Below are 14641 nucleotides of genomic sequence, written 5' to 3' on the forward strand. Positions count from 1 at the left end.
TGTGCAGTTCCTCCGCTGAAGGTGGTCGATAGATCACACCAACAACACAGTCGTTTCCTGCTACCGTCTTTATCGAGCACCACAAGGTATCCGATAGCATCAACTATTCATCAGTTAGCTCTTTGCACAACAGTTGCCTGCTATGGGAAATAGCTACACCACCTCCCCGAGAAATGTGATCCCGACGAAGAAGCGTCATTCCAGGGATGGCAAGTTCGCTATCCGATGAGTGTGGCTGGAACCAAGTCTCGCTGATAGCAATCAAGTTTGGCAAATACTTTTCACACAATTCAGATAATTCTGGAATCTTGTTAGTCAAGCATTGCGCGTTCGTGTATAAACATTTAATGACGTTTATTGACAGCAGTGTTGGGCAATACGCAAGAGAATGTGCAGGTTGGGCGGTTATAATTGTGCCGACCCTGGCAGAGTCGGCAGCTGGTCGTTTTTTGAAGTTTCACCTGGTTTACAAACTCCTACGGCTTCATCTTCATTAACCTTGGTCTCTTCTGTGGGTATATTGTTCCGCATGGATGTGCTTATCCTTAACTCCCTAGGGAGTAAGTTCCTGTGACGTTGCCATTGTGTTTGGATTAAGTTTAGCATATCACCACGAAGTAGTGTGAGTTTCAGGGGCCTCGGGCCGGTACACATATACTTTGGTGATTTCGGAATCCGAATCAAATCAACCACGGCCACGTTTCCAATTTCAAGTGTACTGCATAGAGATTGCCACTGCATGTAGTCTTGTGTGTTTTGCGTTATTTTATCTGACGTTTCGTTGGGTTCCGGAACACCCAAGATGATCAAACTGGTGATACTGTTAACGGTTGGCTAACCTGAAAGTAGGATGAGATTTGGAATTGAAGGCATGATAAGCCTGTCAGTGAACCAGTCGTTTAACATCGTTGAACAAATGGGCCATTCAACTTAGCAGAAAGTGTGGATGCTCAAAAATAACGGTCCGCTAACCAAAATCTGTGAATTCAATGGGGTCAAACACATTGTTGGTTTTGGATTTACAAATTTTGGAAAGAAATGAGATATTAGTCGGTTATACCCGTGGGAAAATATGCCTAGATTATTTGTAGGTTGTTGCGGGATTCATGATCATATCACTCCCGCTCAAACAGTCGTCTTCCTGTCCTGGCACAATCATTTTGAGGGAAAGTACTGCACACCAGTTTCGCTCTTATTGGAGCTCGCCAAATGTGCATATCATTGGCCGTGCCGGGGTTCGAACTCCGCACACCTCACATACGAGGGGAGCGAGCTACCACTACTTCTTCAGCACACGCCGGACGCATCTAAATTTTCACACCTGAGCAGGTGAACATGAACGATGATCCAGTAGTTGTCCTGGTTGTGTCGACCGATTGATCCGCTTGTCACGAATTCCTGGTCAAGTAGCGGCACAGACGACTGAAACCTGGTAGACAATTTTTTTCGATTAGTTTTAGGTGGCTGCTGGATTTGTAGAATCCATGCTAACATCACTCGCGTTTGAATAATCGCTCACTACAACAGAAGAGTTACTGAGTTGTTGTTCAAAGCGTCGGGCGAACGACTACATCTAAGGTATAAGCCCCATGAATATGGGAATGAACGTACCACATACATGCTCCATGAATTGTGAGTGACTTCAATTTTCACTCCAAAATAGGTATTTGTGACTTTTCGTTGAAATGCCGTTTGTCCTGGTGCCCGCTCTACACGACGTGGTAGCTGGTCACATGACTCACCAACAGAAGTCACATATTAGCAACAAGAAAGTGGACTACCCACTGGATGAACTCCAGTGGGCCTATGATCGATTTTGTCAAATAGGACTGGTAAAGACGAAGAATATTCAGCTTGACATTGTAATATAATGAAGAGAGCTAAAGATCGCGATATAGGCCTAAAATGTGTGAAAGTGACTTAGAGAACAGCAAGGAGCGAGTCATCTTATTTCAGAGAGGCGTATGCACCAGAGGACCACTAAAGTCTGATCATTCGAAATACTCTAGCGAAGATGCCGGAACTGGGGGAAACTTATTCACGTTTCAAAAACGTGATACTTCCAAAGTAAATGTGAGCTTTCTTCTGTATCTTTCTCGTTTACAAGTTCCTCCTCCTTCCGGATCCTTCTCCTTGCGGCTTTCGAACCAATGTTAGTGGATTTGACAATGCATTGTTTATTAGTCGGCCCTCTATATTCCAATATCCTGTAAAAATTGATTAAATTTGACCCTGAGTGATTTGGATAAGTAGATACTAGCTATGAAGTCTACTTTGCGCTCAACGCCTCTATACTACTCTCCCGGTGTTGTTGCATCTGTATACTGTCGCGACTGTAAAGTTCCAGAACATTAGATCAGGAATTAGTTTTACCGATAATCCATAGAAAAAGTCAGAAGCGAATCAGGAAAAACAGCACAATTCGGAACTTATTGTACGCTTGTCGATTCACAATTCTCCATTGCATTTGACCTTTACCCCTGTTCGTCCTAACAGCGTTTGTCTGTGGGTGTTTCTAAAATTCCCGATGCAGTCACCTTGGCTACGTATAAAAATCCCTCCCTCCCACCCGTAGACCGTTTCTGGTATCCACCAACTTAATCATAAGAAATGCATTTTGCATTTTCACTGTTTGAAACGAGCTTCGGACATCGTCTGCGCATGTTAGACTAACTCCATTTAGACCACTCCCTTCCGTCAATTTTCGTATTGCTTAAAGTTGTGCGCGTTTTTCTGTCGTACAACACGATCAATTTTACTACTTTTGCCTATTGTGACAATGGGTACTACGAATATTTAGGATATGATTACGAAATAACCCAACACAACTCACTAAATCTCCTCTGTCTGTTATAGATCTGTCCTACCGTACGCACAAAGCCCGGCAGTCCGAAAGCTGTCCAAAATTGCCACATTATTGCTCGCAAAAAACTATATCCTTCTTCTGGTGAAAACGATCCACGATATACAAGTTGAACGTACGAGTACGAAGCAGTCACCCTCCACACCCGAAATGGGCAACATGCTGTTTGAACAAGCAGATTCACCTTCTCCGTCTGGCGATATTCGGATGGTGTTCAACACGCTTTACACGACGTGGTAGCTGGTCACATGACTCACCAACAGAAGTCACATATTAGCAACAAGAAAGTGGACTACCCACTGGATGAACTCCAGTGGGCCTATGATCGATTTTGTCAAATAGGACTGGTAAAGACGAAGAATATTCAGCTTGACATTGTAATATAATGAAGAGAGCTAAAGATCGCGATATAGGCCTAAAATGTGTGAAAGTGACTTAGAGAACAGCAAGGAGCGAGTCATCTTATTTCAGAGAGGCGTATGCACCAGAGGACCACTAAAGTCTGATCATTCGAAATACTCTAGCGAAGATGCCGGAACTGGGGGAAACTTATTCACGTTTCAAAAACGTGATACTTCCAAAGTAAATGTGAGCTTTCTTCTGTATCTTTCTCGTTTACAAGTTCCTCCTCCTTCCGGATCCTTCTCCTTGCGGCTTTCGAACCAATGTTAGTGGATTTGACAATGCATTGTTTATTAGTCGGCCCTCTATATTCCAATATCCTGTAAAAATTGATTAAATTTGACCCTGAGTGATTTGGATAAGTAGATACTAGCTATGAAGTCTACTTTGCGCTCAACGCCTCTATACTACTCTCCCGGTGTTGTTGCATCTGTATACTGTCGCGACTGTAAAGTTCCAGAACATTAGATCAGGAATTAGTTTTACCGATAATCCATAGAAAAAGTCAGAAGCGAATCAGGAAAAACAGCACAATTCGGAACTTATTGTACGCTTGTCGATTCACAATTCTCCATTGCATTTGACCTTTACCCCTGTTCGTCCTAACAGCGTTTGTCTGTGGGTGTTTCTAAAATTCCCGATGCAGTCACCTTGGCTACGTATAAAAATCCCTCCCTCCCACCCGTAGACCGTTTCTGGTATCCACCAACTTAATCATAAGAAATGCATTTTGCATTTTCACGAAACGAAACGAGCTTCGGACATCGTCTGCGCATGTTAGACTAACTCCATTTAGACCACTCCCTTCCGTCAATTTTCGTATTGCTTTGTGCGCGTTGTTTCTGGTATCCACCAACTTAATCATAAGAAATGCATTTTGCATTTTCACTGTTTGAAACGAGCTTCGGACATCGTCTGCGCATGTTAGACTAACTCCATTTAGACCACTCCCTTCCGTCAATTTTCGTATTGCTTAAAGTTGTGCGCGTTTTTCTGTCGTACAACACGATCAATTTTACTACTTTTGCCTATTGTGACAATGGGTACTACGAATATTTAGGATATGATTACGAAATAACCCAACACAACTCACTAAATCTCCTCTGTCTGTTATAGATCTGTCCTACCGTACGCACAAAGCCCGGCAGTCCGAAAGCTGTCCAAAATTGCCACATTATTGCTCGCAAAAAACTATATCCTTCTTCTGGTGAAAACGATCCACGATATACAAGTTGAACGTACGAGTACGAAGCAGTCACCCTCCACACCCGAAATGGGCAACATGCTGTTTGAACAAGCAGATTCACCTTCTCCGTCTGGCGATATTCGGATGGTGTTCAACACAAACAGTCCACAGATTTCGTTCCAAACAAAGATTCCAGGTTTTGCAGAGCTTTCCATGTTTAACGAGTACTGCTTTGGAATCCCTTATTTGCAGCCTAATACTTCACTCACTAGTGACAACCCTCTCATGCCCAAAATCTACCCTCCTCATTACTTGCCGAATCTTCCAATGTATGTAACCCGTAATTGTCGCGAACGTTGGGCATAAAACAGTTAACTCCCGTTTTCTTCTACTACCGAAATGTCATCAGCTGTCAAAGCCTTAGAGCATTCGGGCCGCTCTGAGGAGTAAGGTATCACAAAGGCTATATTCCGCACATTTGTCATCGGGGGTAGTTCTTTACTGCAGATAAAACTACTAATGAAGTTGGTCTCTTTGAACTTTCAAACTCTATACCTATCTCAGGCTTGCCAAATGACGGATCAGCAATGCTTTTGGAGTAGCTTCGAGTGTTTTTTTGCGATAGCAAGCCGATCTGTTTGGCTCTAGTAGGACATAAAGTTGACGGGAACCCGGGGCTGCACCTACCTGAATGAGCTTTAAGAAGAGCGACACCGGTTATGAGATGTCGAAGATTTTTCAGAAATCTTGTGAGTAGTTTCTTAAATGAAAATATACTGCGATATTTCAAATATCGTGCCAACTGAAACACGAGAAAGTCCTTTTGCAAAACACTTAGTTGAAGAATATCATAAACAAGAGATTCATTTGTGAAGACCAAAGTGATATGCACTTAGTGTATTTATCGAAATCAGTCCCATTTGGGTTCGTGTGGAACACGAGATTGACGGAACCTCGAAGACTGTGTCCCAAGAAGAGCGAAACCTGTCATGGACTGTCGAAGAGTTGCGCAAACGCGATCGGATTTCAACCTTGATTAATTTAAAGAGTTGCACACAAGCTCCGTGAGGGTACTTCGTCAATGGTATGGAAATATACCACTAAAAATTCTCGCCGAGTGGAACCCAAAGAATGCAACTCAATTCATATTCATATTTCATCAGCCCATGAAAACTTCCCAGCTAGATATATTACAACATTCGAATGGTAATTTCCATCCAATTCAGTATGTCTGTCAACTTGTGGCCGTGAAAATCAGACAGATATCTATCTAAAATGCTTCATATTGAAGCGTTCTGATGATATCACTATTAGTGAAGATTTCTGGAGAGACCTTTTTAATCTGTGTTTACGAATGGGAGTTTGTAAGTTTGAAGGGATGTTATAACCATCGTACAGACCAGTAGTCAGTGTTTCTAGTGCAGCGAGGTCGAGGAGTCAGAAGTTCAATTTGAACTTCATTCATTAGAAAATATTAGGAATCGCCCGATTCACACAACACCATACTTAAGAAACCTGTTTTTAATCGATCGTGGCTTCAAAAAAGCCAAGGATCACACAGGCGAGATGCACATTTCTGATGATTCACAACAAGGATGAAGCAGCCGTACAGTGCTTCTCGGCTTTTCACCATAGAGTGACTTCGCTTAAAGAACGAAATCTTCTTCCTAATTCGTACTCAGTTGGAGATTCTTGATTGCTGAGCAAGTCTCTACGCTACATAAGCGGGAAATCCATTACTTTAACGACCTTGCACTTCTGAGGGTTTGTCAGCAGTCCACCAGATTAGCATACAGGTCAATTGCTTCTTGAAACCGTCTTTTCAACCATGCATCAGAGTAGCTCCCTCTGCATCAGTCACACCAAGCCACGAGCTACTGGAAGCTTTACCAGATGATGATGGCCGCATAGTTTTTCCTCTCACCACCCGCCCGGGGCGACAGATAGGTGTTCAACGTTTGTGACCTAACGCTAACACATCGTATATACATGAAAATCCTTTACGATAATCTAAGATTACTGGTTGCCAAGCTTGTTAGTCCGAAAGATTGTCCAACAGAACTGATGAATACGCAGAAGTATACATACCCGATGTGTGTTGACAACTATGAAACGTTAACGAGGCTTTCTTTAGTCACCTAACATCTGGGCGGTTGACAGACCAGTCTGACTGCAGGGCTTGCCTCAGTGTATTCATGACATGAGGTTCTCACCTAATAAATTTAGTTCTCGTGGACATCGTAACAAATATCTCTAACCGGTTTCGGTGCCCAGGGCAATGACGACCAGGGGTGAGACCGGAACAACCGCGAGTTATGCAACAGATGGTTCCCTAATCCCTCATGTGGCGAATGGGACTACCTGTGCATCGCTCGGCAGGCATTCTCTGTTGCGTCTTCTGTTATCGACGAATTGCAATAGCCCCGAGAATTTGAATAGTTTTTTGGGACTGTTTGTCAAGATCCCTTAGTTTTGACATTAAATTACATTTGCAATACGTTACAGGAAGTAAGTTCGTTAGCCTGGAAGCAGAATGTTGTGAATGCAATTTGCGCAAAGTTATAATTTCACACAACTTGTCAAAAACTTATGACCGTTTTCAGACAACTTCAGGAGTTCTTCAGGTAAAACTGTAGCCTCCATAAGCTCCCCACAACTGAAGAGAAACCAAAAAATTTCCCGAGCGAAACAATATGGTCACCATTGCTGCGGTGACTAGCCATCGGCTAAAAAGGACGACTTTTTCCTTGAAAATCCCATCGAATCAACCAGAAACCCAAAAAAGGCGAAGACAGTTGTGCTAGAATAATGTTAAACGCTCCGGCTAGACCGGAAGTGCTCACGATAGTGGTAGCGCTTTCTTGAGAATCGAATGAGCCCCTTACACTCACAATCCGGAATTTAACCATGAACTGCACATATCTTCAAAATGTGCATTATATGCTGAATCAGCTGAAGGATTACACTTACTTTCTTATCCCCCACCCGACAAAGTAATTCCACAAGACGTTCACGGTGATATTCCGTGTTTGCACTTTGTACTGTGAGTTCCATGATGCTAAGATAGGTAGTAGCATAAATTTCCCGTAAGGTGCACACGCTGCCTTTGTATCTCGGATCTGTGGATTGCAACCACACCCCGGCGTCCATTAAAGTAATAACCTTCCTTTGAAGTTGAAAAACTTCTCCAAGGGGAAAATGTCGTTCCTTAAAACTCACCAAGGAGATAACACCTGTAAAAAATATCCAGAGTTCCAAAACGGACCCTCAGATATTTGAGTCCTACGAGAGACAGGACACAAAGCATAACACACTGGTCCATACTACTCAATCCACCAAAATTTCGCTCCTCTCATCGGCCAGTCTGTATCCCTGACCTCAAACCGAACATAAACTCATGGGACATACTGATCCGGCAAGTATACATATAATTACTTTGGGTCAAGGCACCATGAGTGATTATTTCGATGCTGTAAAATGGCTATGTATAGAGATGAGACAGCCCTTGAAGGTGCAACAAAAACAGTGATAGACGTTCTGAAATAGAATGTATGACGTAACCGGTGGTCAGCCATCGAATCAAGCATGATTATCCGTTCGTAGGTCACATTATTGGGCCTCCTGAAGACTACTGTTTGTATAGTGAGAAAACATCGAATAACGCTAGGCCAATCTGAGAATTCGGCGCGACTTTGAAGGACCCAAGCTGGTGGGCTTCGTCGGATTCTGAGCAGTACTGAGGAGATTCACTGAGGGCTGTCTATTTTAACGGAACGTATGTCAAATAATCTAACCCAAAAGCGACGCCAGCATACGGTGCGTCCCAATTAGCAGTTGACTGTGGCACCAATTCGGTTTACTCTGAGGAAACATGAGGGCTGAGTTACCATCATATTGCCCAGACCTGAACAACAGAGAGAAAACTTAGGGTTGGGTTTGAACAACGGTCCTTTCGGTCAGTAGTACCGCACCCTAAACACTTAGCTATTCCAAGGCCCCAATTCAGTATAGGACCACCTAGTTACCTATAAACATTAGTTGGAGAGCGCGGGGGCATTAGAATATAGGCAGAAAGCTCTTGGCGATTTACACTGACTTGCAATGGGAGACTTAACTGAACACAAGCTGATTCCTTCATTTTTGGACCAACTGGGAGGAAACGGCCTTGGTGCATTAGCTGATATTCAGACGAGTCTTCTGTTAATGCCAAATTAACTCCGCTTACGTACAATTTGGTACTCGTTTGGGAAATGGGATGGGTGGAAACTCGGAAGCTACCCATTTCTGATGAGTCCAAGAAAGAGCTTATAAGGTACTTCAGTGTCAGAAGTTTTCATCAACCTGAAAGTCTTTCGACGGACCAGTCCACTTAATTCATTGACTTGCGAATTGTCTTGTCAATCGTATATTCTCCGTCGAACCCAAGAAAACAACTTCCGCTCTAAAACCCCCTGATGGGCACTAATAAAGTCGAGGACACTCACGCGCTTGAACTTTTCGAAATCCAGACACATCTACTGAAAGCATCCCATAATTTTGACATCCGAACTGATCTTATTCATCCAACTGGATAGACAGCGCTTCTTCATTTCTAGATGGAAATTCACGGGTTCAAGAGGAATGATAGCCCCGGAATTTAAAGATACAGGCTACTGATTTACTGACCATCAGTCCGATTCATCCAGTGCTTCACCCTCTTGCTACTGATCCTCGCCAATCTTCAATTCTTTTGTTGTCTACTGAGTAGAAATTCTTATTTATTGCACGATAAATATGCGGTCAAGATGTTGTCCCCACTGCAGAACCCCTTTCAAACTGGGTGCGGCTAATCAGCGAAAATTTACGCGGAACTAAACGGCCATTTAAGTGGAGAAACAGCCCACTTCCTGTTACCCTCGTCTGGGCCTTTATAGGAATGTGCATCAATCCTAAAAGGATTTTATAGAGCCAAGACCATGCGCTCAATAGTCCAGTGGCAATGATTGCCCGTTGATCGTGGCGTACCACCCTAAGCAAAACGGACTTCCTTATTTTATGACAAACAGTGATTGCCTGTCGGTCCAGGCTGACATTAGGGTTGCAGACGTTTCGTGACCAACCAGAGAAAACGCCCGTGCAATAACGTTATGGAGGGTACGAGGATCTCATTTCCGGCGTATCTAGTTACTTTTATCCACGTAGCTAGTTCCTACGGTCATGGGTTAAGTGAATAAACTGTCACTCGAAGGCTAAGAACGTGTACCATATCGTCCCAGGTAATCTGACTGGATTCTTGGAATAACCCAGAAAAATGCCCCAATGTCTCCAAAAGAACAATAATCGTATCCTTATTAGAGATATTCTGGATTGAACTTGCAAGACCAACAAAACGAAAGCGTTTTTCCATTCGCTACCTATGGGTGTCCTGCACATGCCAGGAGTATTTCGTGTTTGTCACCAAAACCTTTAGAGGAGAACAACCACTGGCGATATACTGAAACGGACACAATGCGGTCAGATTGAGGGCCACTTCACAGATAATCCAGTTGCCAGCTCAAACGCAGGTAACCAAATGACCACGGGGTGAACACTTGCTTCACTAACAATTACTGGTTTCCTCACTGATAATTTTTATCAGCCCTGCTCGCAAACTGAAGACCTTTCGGTGTTGCACGGTGGTTAGCTAGAAACGGAATGACCTGAGTTGTTTCACGAGGTGTTTACTAATTAGACCACAAAGACCAACAGATCCGAAAGAGAAACCATGGTTTTCAGTCGTGTTCCTCTGAAATTTGAACAAGACTCACTGCCACAGGAACCAATCCTCGGACATGTTTGCTTGATGCGCTCTAATATTAAGGCGCAGACCGGTGATTCTCAGCCAGCCAAACCATCGTCGCTAGCCGTTTTGGTAAAGCAGCTTAACGACAGTTAACTAACTTCGTTTCCCATTGTTGACATCCAACATCGTACTTCGACTGGAGCTTAGGCTACATCCATCACACAGGGTATTTATGATCGACATTCAATAGTTACACACGAGACTATTCAAGAATGAGATCAGTCAAATACATCATGACTCCTGTCAGACCGTGTGAACGATTCACACCGGAGGCAAAGTGAACGCAGGATTGGGTTTTTGCCGCCAGTGATGGTGGAAACATGTGGTGCGGTTGGGACTAGGAAGCGCGTAAACATGCAAGGACGGGTCACTACGCTGGGTGTTGTAGATACCCGTTCACGGAGGACGTGTGAAAACGTAGAAACACGGGTCGTTATGGACCTGGGTAGCCAGCAGGCCCTGCAACTGTGACAATAATCCAACAATCCTTTCAGAGTGGAAAAATATTTGAAAAACTCTTGCCTGACTGGACGATACAGTTGGCGGTAGGAGACCAACAAGCGTGATCTTGTAAACTCATAGGCAGTTCGAACAGTGGTGAATCTTATCACGGAGTAGACTCATCATTAACCAGATGATTCCTATGGATGAAACAAGTGATCTTTACAATGGGTTGTTCTTTCTATGGGCCAGCCCATAGGAGGGTTCATTGTATCAAGCCACACACCCGTTTCGTCACATTCTTATGAGGGGTCATGCCATGCTTACCATTACTTTGCAGGTACAACCGACCAAAGTGATCCCCACACTCATGACCACACAACCCCAAATGAGTCCAGCTCTGCTGCTCGTAGGGCATATGGACATTGAAGTGATTTATTTCGAGCGGCACCAAGAGTAGAACTTTTTAAAGATATCTACCGGTAGAAGCAAGCTGGTAATAAACTGTACACTCCTCCATGCAATACACCTTTGGCGATCTGTAGGAAAGAGCAGATTTGAAAAGATGAACGCCAAAATCCACCTTCACTGAGAGTGGACCCCAGAAATCAACTTGATTTGGGCAAACCAAGATGGACACAGTGACCTCTAGTCATCCCGTACGACAAACCAATAATCTCGGACCATAAGGTACAGTTGTGACACTAGTAAATTACAACTTATACACTTTTACAGCTGAGGAGGATCACATTATAGTGATTACGCTTTAGACGGGATGCCTGTGGGACCAAGATTGTGCTCTTTTGTGCAGAGCACCCCGAAAAGGGAATTCACTAAACTTGGCAAGTGGAAAATCCATCTAATGCTTTGATACTAACTGTGGCTGATCGGCTCATCCGTAAATGTAGTTGCGGATCCCGAACAGAGGAAAGGAAAGGAGCGCCAACCAATTAGATGGGTGAAAAAAACATCAGTTAAGCCATAGGATGGTCTGACACTGATTACGAAACATGAGAATGACACGTCACTATTTCTCATTACCGACTACAATAAGCCCGCCGAATGCAATAAAGCCTGGGATAATGATCGTAGAAAACACTAGAAAAGACATCACTCAAACGCATGGTGCATGTTCAATGCATAATAGGCAATTTCCAACACAGCAATCCGTAAACAATTTCGTACCGAATGAGAAACATCGGTGAAACAGAGAGGCATGTATGATGGATTATTGACAGTTTCCGACAAACAACAGGTGGTATACAAGTTCGTATCAAACGGGTGGCGGAGGAAGCACACCAGATGAAAACGGAGGAGGAGGAGGCGGTAATGGAGCCCCGGTAGGTAAGGAGACTGCCGGCTGTCCAGGCAAAACTCCTAGGCCAGATGGAAATCCTTGGAACAGTGGCGGAGGAGGGGGAGGTGGGGGTGCCGGGATAGAAGCGGGTGGCGCAGGAGTCGTTCCAACTGAAGCTACGGACGCCATGGGTACCGAAATCGTGGGTGGAGGGGGAGGGGGAGGTGGAGGCATCGCTCCAGAAGCAATGGACGGAGTAAACCCAACAAGAGTAGCCTGGAGAGGCGGCGGCGGGGGAGGTGGTAGGACCAAGGATGTCATCGTAAGTGATGGCAACGGCATTGTCACAACAGGAGCAATCGAATGCGTTATACTGGATGGTAGGAAAGTCTGGGGTGGAGGTGGAGGCGGTGGCGGTGGTGGAGGCGCATCGGCAAACAGTTGGTGCGGACGTTCGGCCTAATAACGAAAGGAAAGCAACAGAACTGACAAACTGAAAGCACACAATTGTTAAGAAAAAGTCAAGCGTAGAAAACAACCGATGACGTGTGGGAACAAATTCAAGCCAAAAAACCGGGTTCATCCCAGTAAATGCTATTAATGATGATGCGGAGGCAGAACAAGGCATCATATTTTCAACAGTGCTGAATTGTGACACACATGAAGTTGAGCGGTCATCCTAGTATACAACAGGTTGATTAAGACAAGTTAGGGTGGACGAACTAGAAAACGAAGTGCTACTGGTAGGCACAGGAAAATGTAGGATGACCTACTGGTAGTGAAATAGACTACTGCACTGAGCTCACGAAAAAAGGTTAAGACGTTCAGTTAACGTCTGAAAAAAACAGAGGCAACACCCAGCTGGTGACTGTCTATCTTGTCTTTCCAGCGAATTTCTGACTATAGCTGAGGGCCCTATTTAGACTGTCCTGTATCATGAAGGCTCCCAGATACCCAAGGTGGTAGGATCGATGGCACTGTTTGTCGACCTATTCCGGTTCACATATAGCGTAGCCGTATAACCAGGCTGTAGAAACCAACAGATCAACACGACTACTCAATGTCAATCAGAACAGCAACAAACCACGGCGTGAGAGGACTAACTGAAGATACATTTCCAAATAAGAGTACGATCGAATCCGAACTCTGCCTCTTGACTTTATCAGTCTAGACTTGTGCAACCTGGAAGTATCCCAGCAATCGTGCTTCCTTCGGGTGGTATGGCAGCTAGGCACCGAGGGGATGTTACAGCTGAACGATTATTATTATTATTATTATTATTAGTAGTAGTAGTAGTAGTAGTAGTAGTAGTAGTAGTAGTAGTAGTAGTAGTAGTAGTAGTAGTAGTAGTAGTAGTAGTAGTAGTAGTAGTAGTAGTAGTAGTAGTAGTAGTAGTAGTAGTAGTAGTAGTAGTAGTAGTAGTAGTAGTAGTAGTAGTAGTAGTAGTAGTAGTAGTAGTAGTAGTAGTAGTAGTAGTAGTAGTAGTAGTAGTAGTAGTAGTAGTAGTAGTAGTAGTAGTAGTAGTAGTAGTAGTAGTAGTAGTAGTAGTAGTAGTAGTAGTAGTAGTAGTAGTAGTAGTAGTAGTAGTAGTAGTAGTAGTAGTAGTAGTAGTAGTAGTAGTAGTAGTAGTAGTAGTAGTAGTAGTAGTAGTAGTAGTAGTAGTAGTAGTAGTAGTAGTAGTAGTAGTAGTAGTAGTAGTAGTAGTAGTAGTAGTAGTAGTAGTAGTAGTAGTAGTAGTAGTAGTAGTAGTAGTAGTAGTAGTAGTAGTAGTAGTCGGCGAGCGGAACCACCTCCTCGTGGACGTCTGTCTGGGTGAGCTAAGAGTTCAGCAACTCCAGACAGGGCCAACCACCCCGTTTGGTTTCAATGTGCTGGTTACTTTCGACAATGTATACTACGAATCATCTGGCGCCTCCGCACCAGTTCCAACCAGTACACAGGAGAGACTCGTTGGGTTCACGTGTGAGGAATGTGGCAAGTGCTGCAAATCGAAAGCTGGCTTTGTAGCCCATCATCGAGTTCACGACAATGAAAGTGTTGGTACGAACACAGTCGCCCAATTGGCCTGCGCTGATTGTTCCCGCCTTTTTCCGACGAAGATTGGCCTGAGTCAACACCGCCGGCACGCACACCCCACCCAGCATAATGCAGATAAGCTTGGCCGAGTGAAGTATTCCAGTACCCGCTGGTCCCAGCAAGAGTCACAATCGCTCTTACGCCTGGCTAACAATCTATATCCATCTTGCGGCACGCAAACCGAGCTGTTCACGAGATTGGAGCAGTATTTTCCTGGCCGATCGGCTATCAGCATCAAAACCAGGTTACGGGTGCTTAACTGGCAAGCACAACAGGACGAAACATCATCTGGTGAACCTGAGCAAACTATCAGTCAGACGACGGCCTACTCATCAGAAGCCGATGACTACAGCGTCTGGTTTAAACAAACCGTGGATTGCACCGTGTCACTCTTGAAATCCCATGCTGACCGTTCGCTCGCTAGTGTTGACCTTCTGGCATTTCCCCGAGGGTTGCAGTCTGGCATCATGACACCGGAGCAAGTCCTGTCGCTTCTGAACCTCCACGCCTCCAGGACATTTCCACACACCTGGAAAACTGTTTCCCGACGTCGCC

At 44.3% G+C, this 14641-nt stretch overlaps 1 protein-coding gene across 1 annotated transcript in view; it reads right to left on the reverse strand.

Annotated features, from left to right (window-relative positions):
- Positions 1-11660: 11660 nt before the first annotated feature.
- The window catches only part of T265_03828 (hypothetical protein), a gene marked incomplete at both ends in the record, with an annotated part of 20486 nt that continues 17505 nt past the window's right edge, over positions 11661-14641 (reverse strand). The window contains one exon of the mRNA XM_009168399.1: positions 11661-12469. Within this exon, the coding sequence (XP_009166663.1) occupies positions 11987-12469 (483 nt within the window). The remainder of the gene's footprint in view (positions 12470-14641) is intronic.

Source organism: Opisthorchis viverrini (genome assembly GCF_000715545.1).
Source record: "Opisthorchis viverrini unplaced genomic scaffold opera_v5_56, whole genome shotgun sequence".
NCBI lineage: Eukaryota > Metazoa > Platyhelminthes > Trematoda > Opisthorchiida > Opisthorchiidae > Opisthorchis > Opisthorchis viverrini.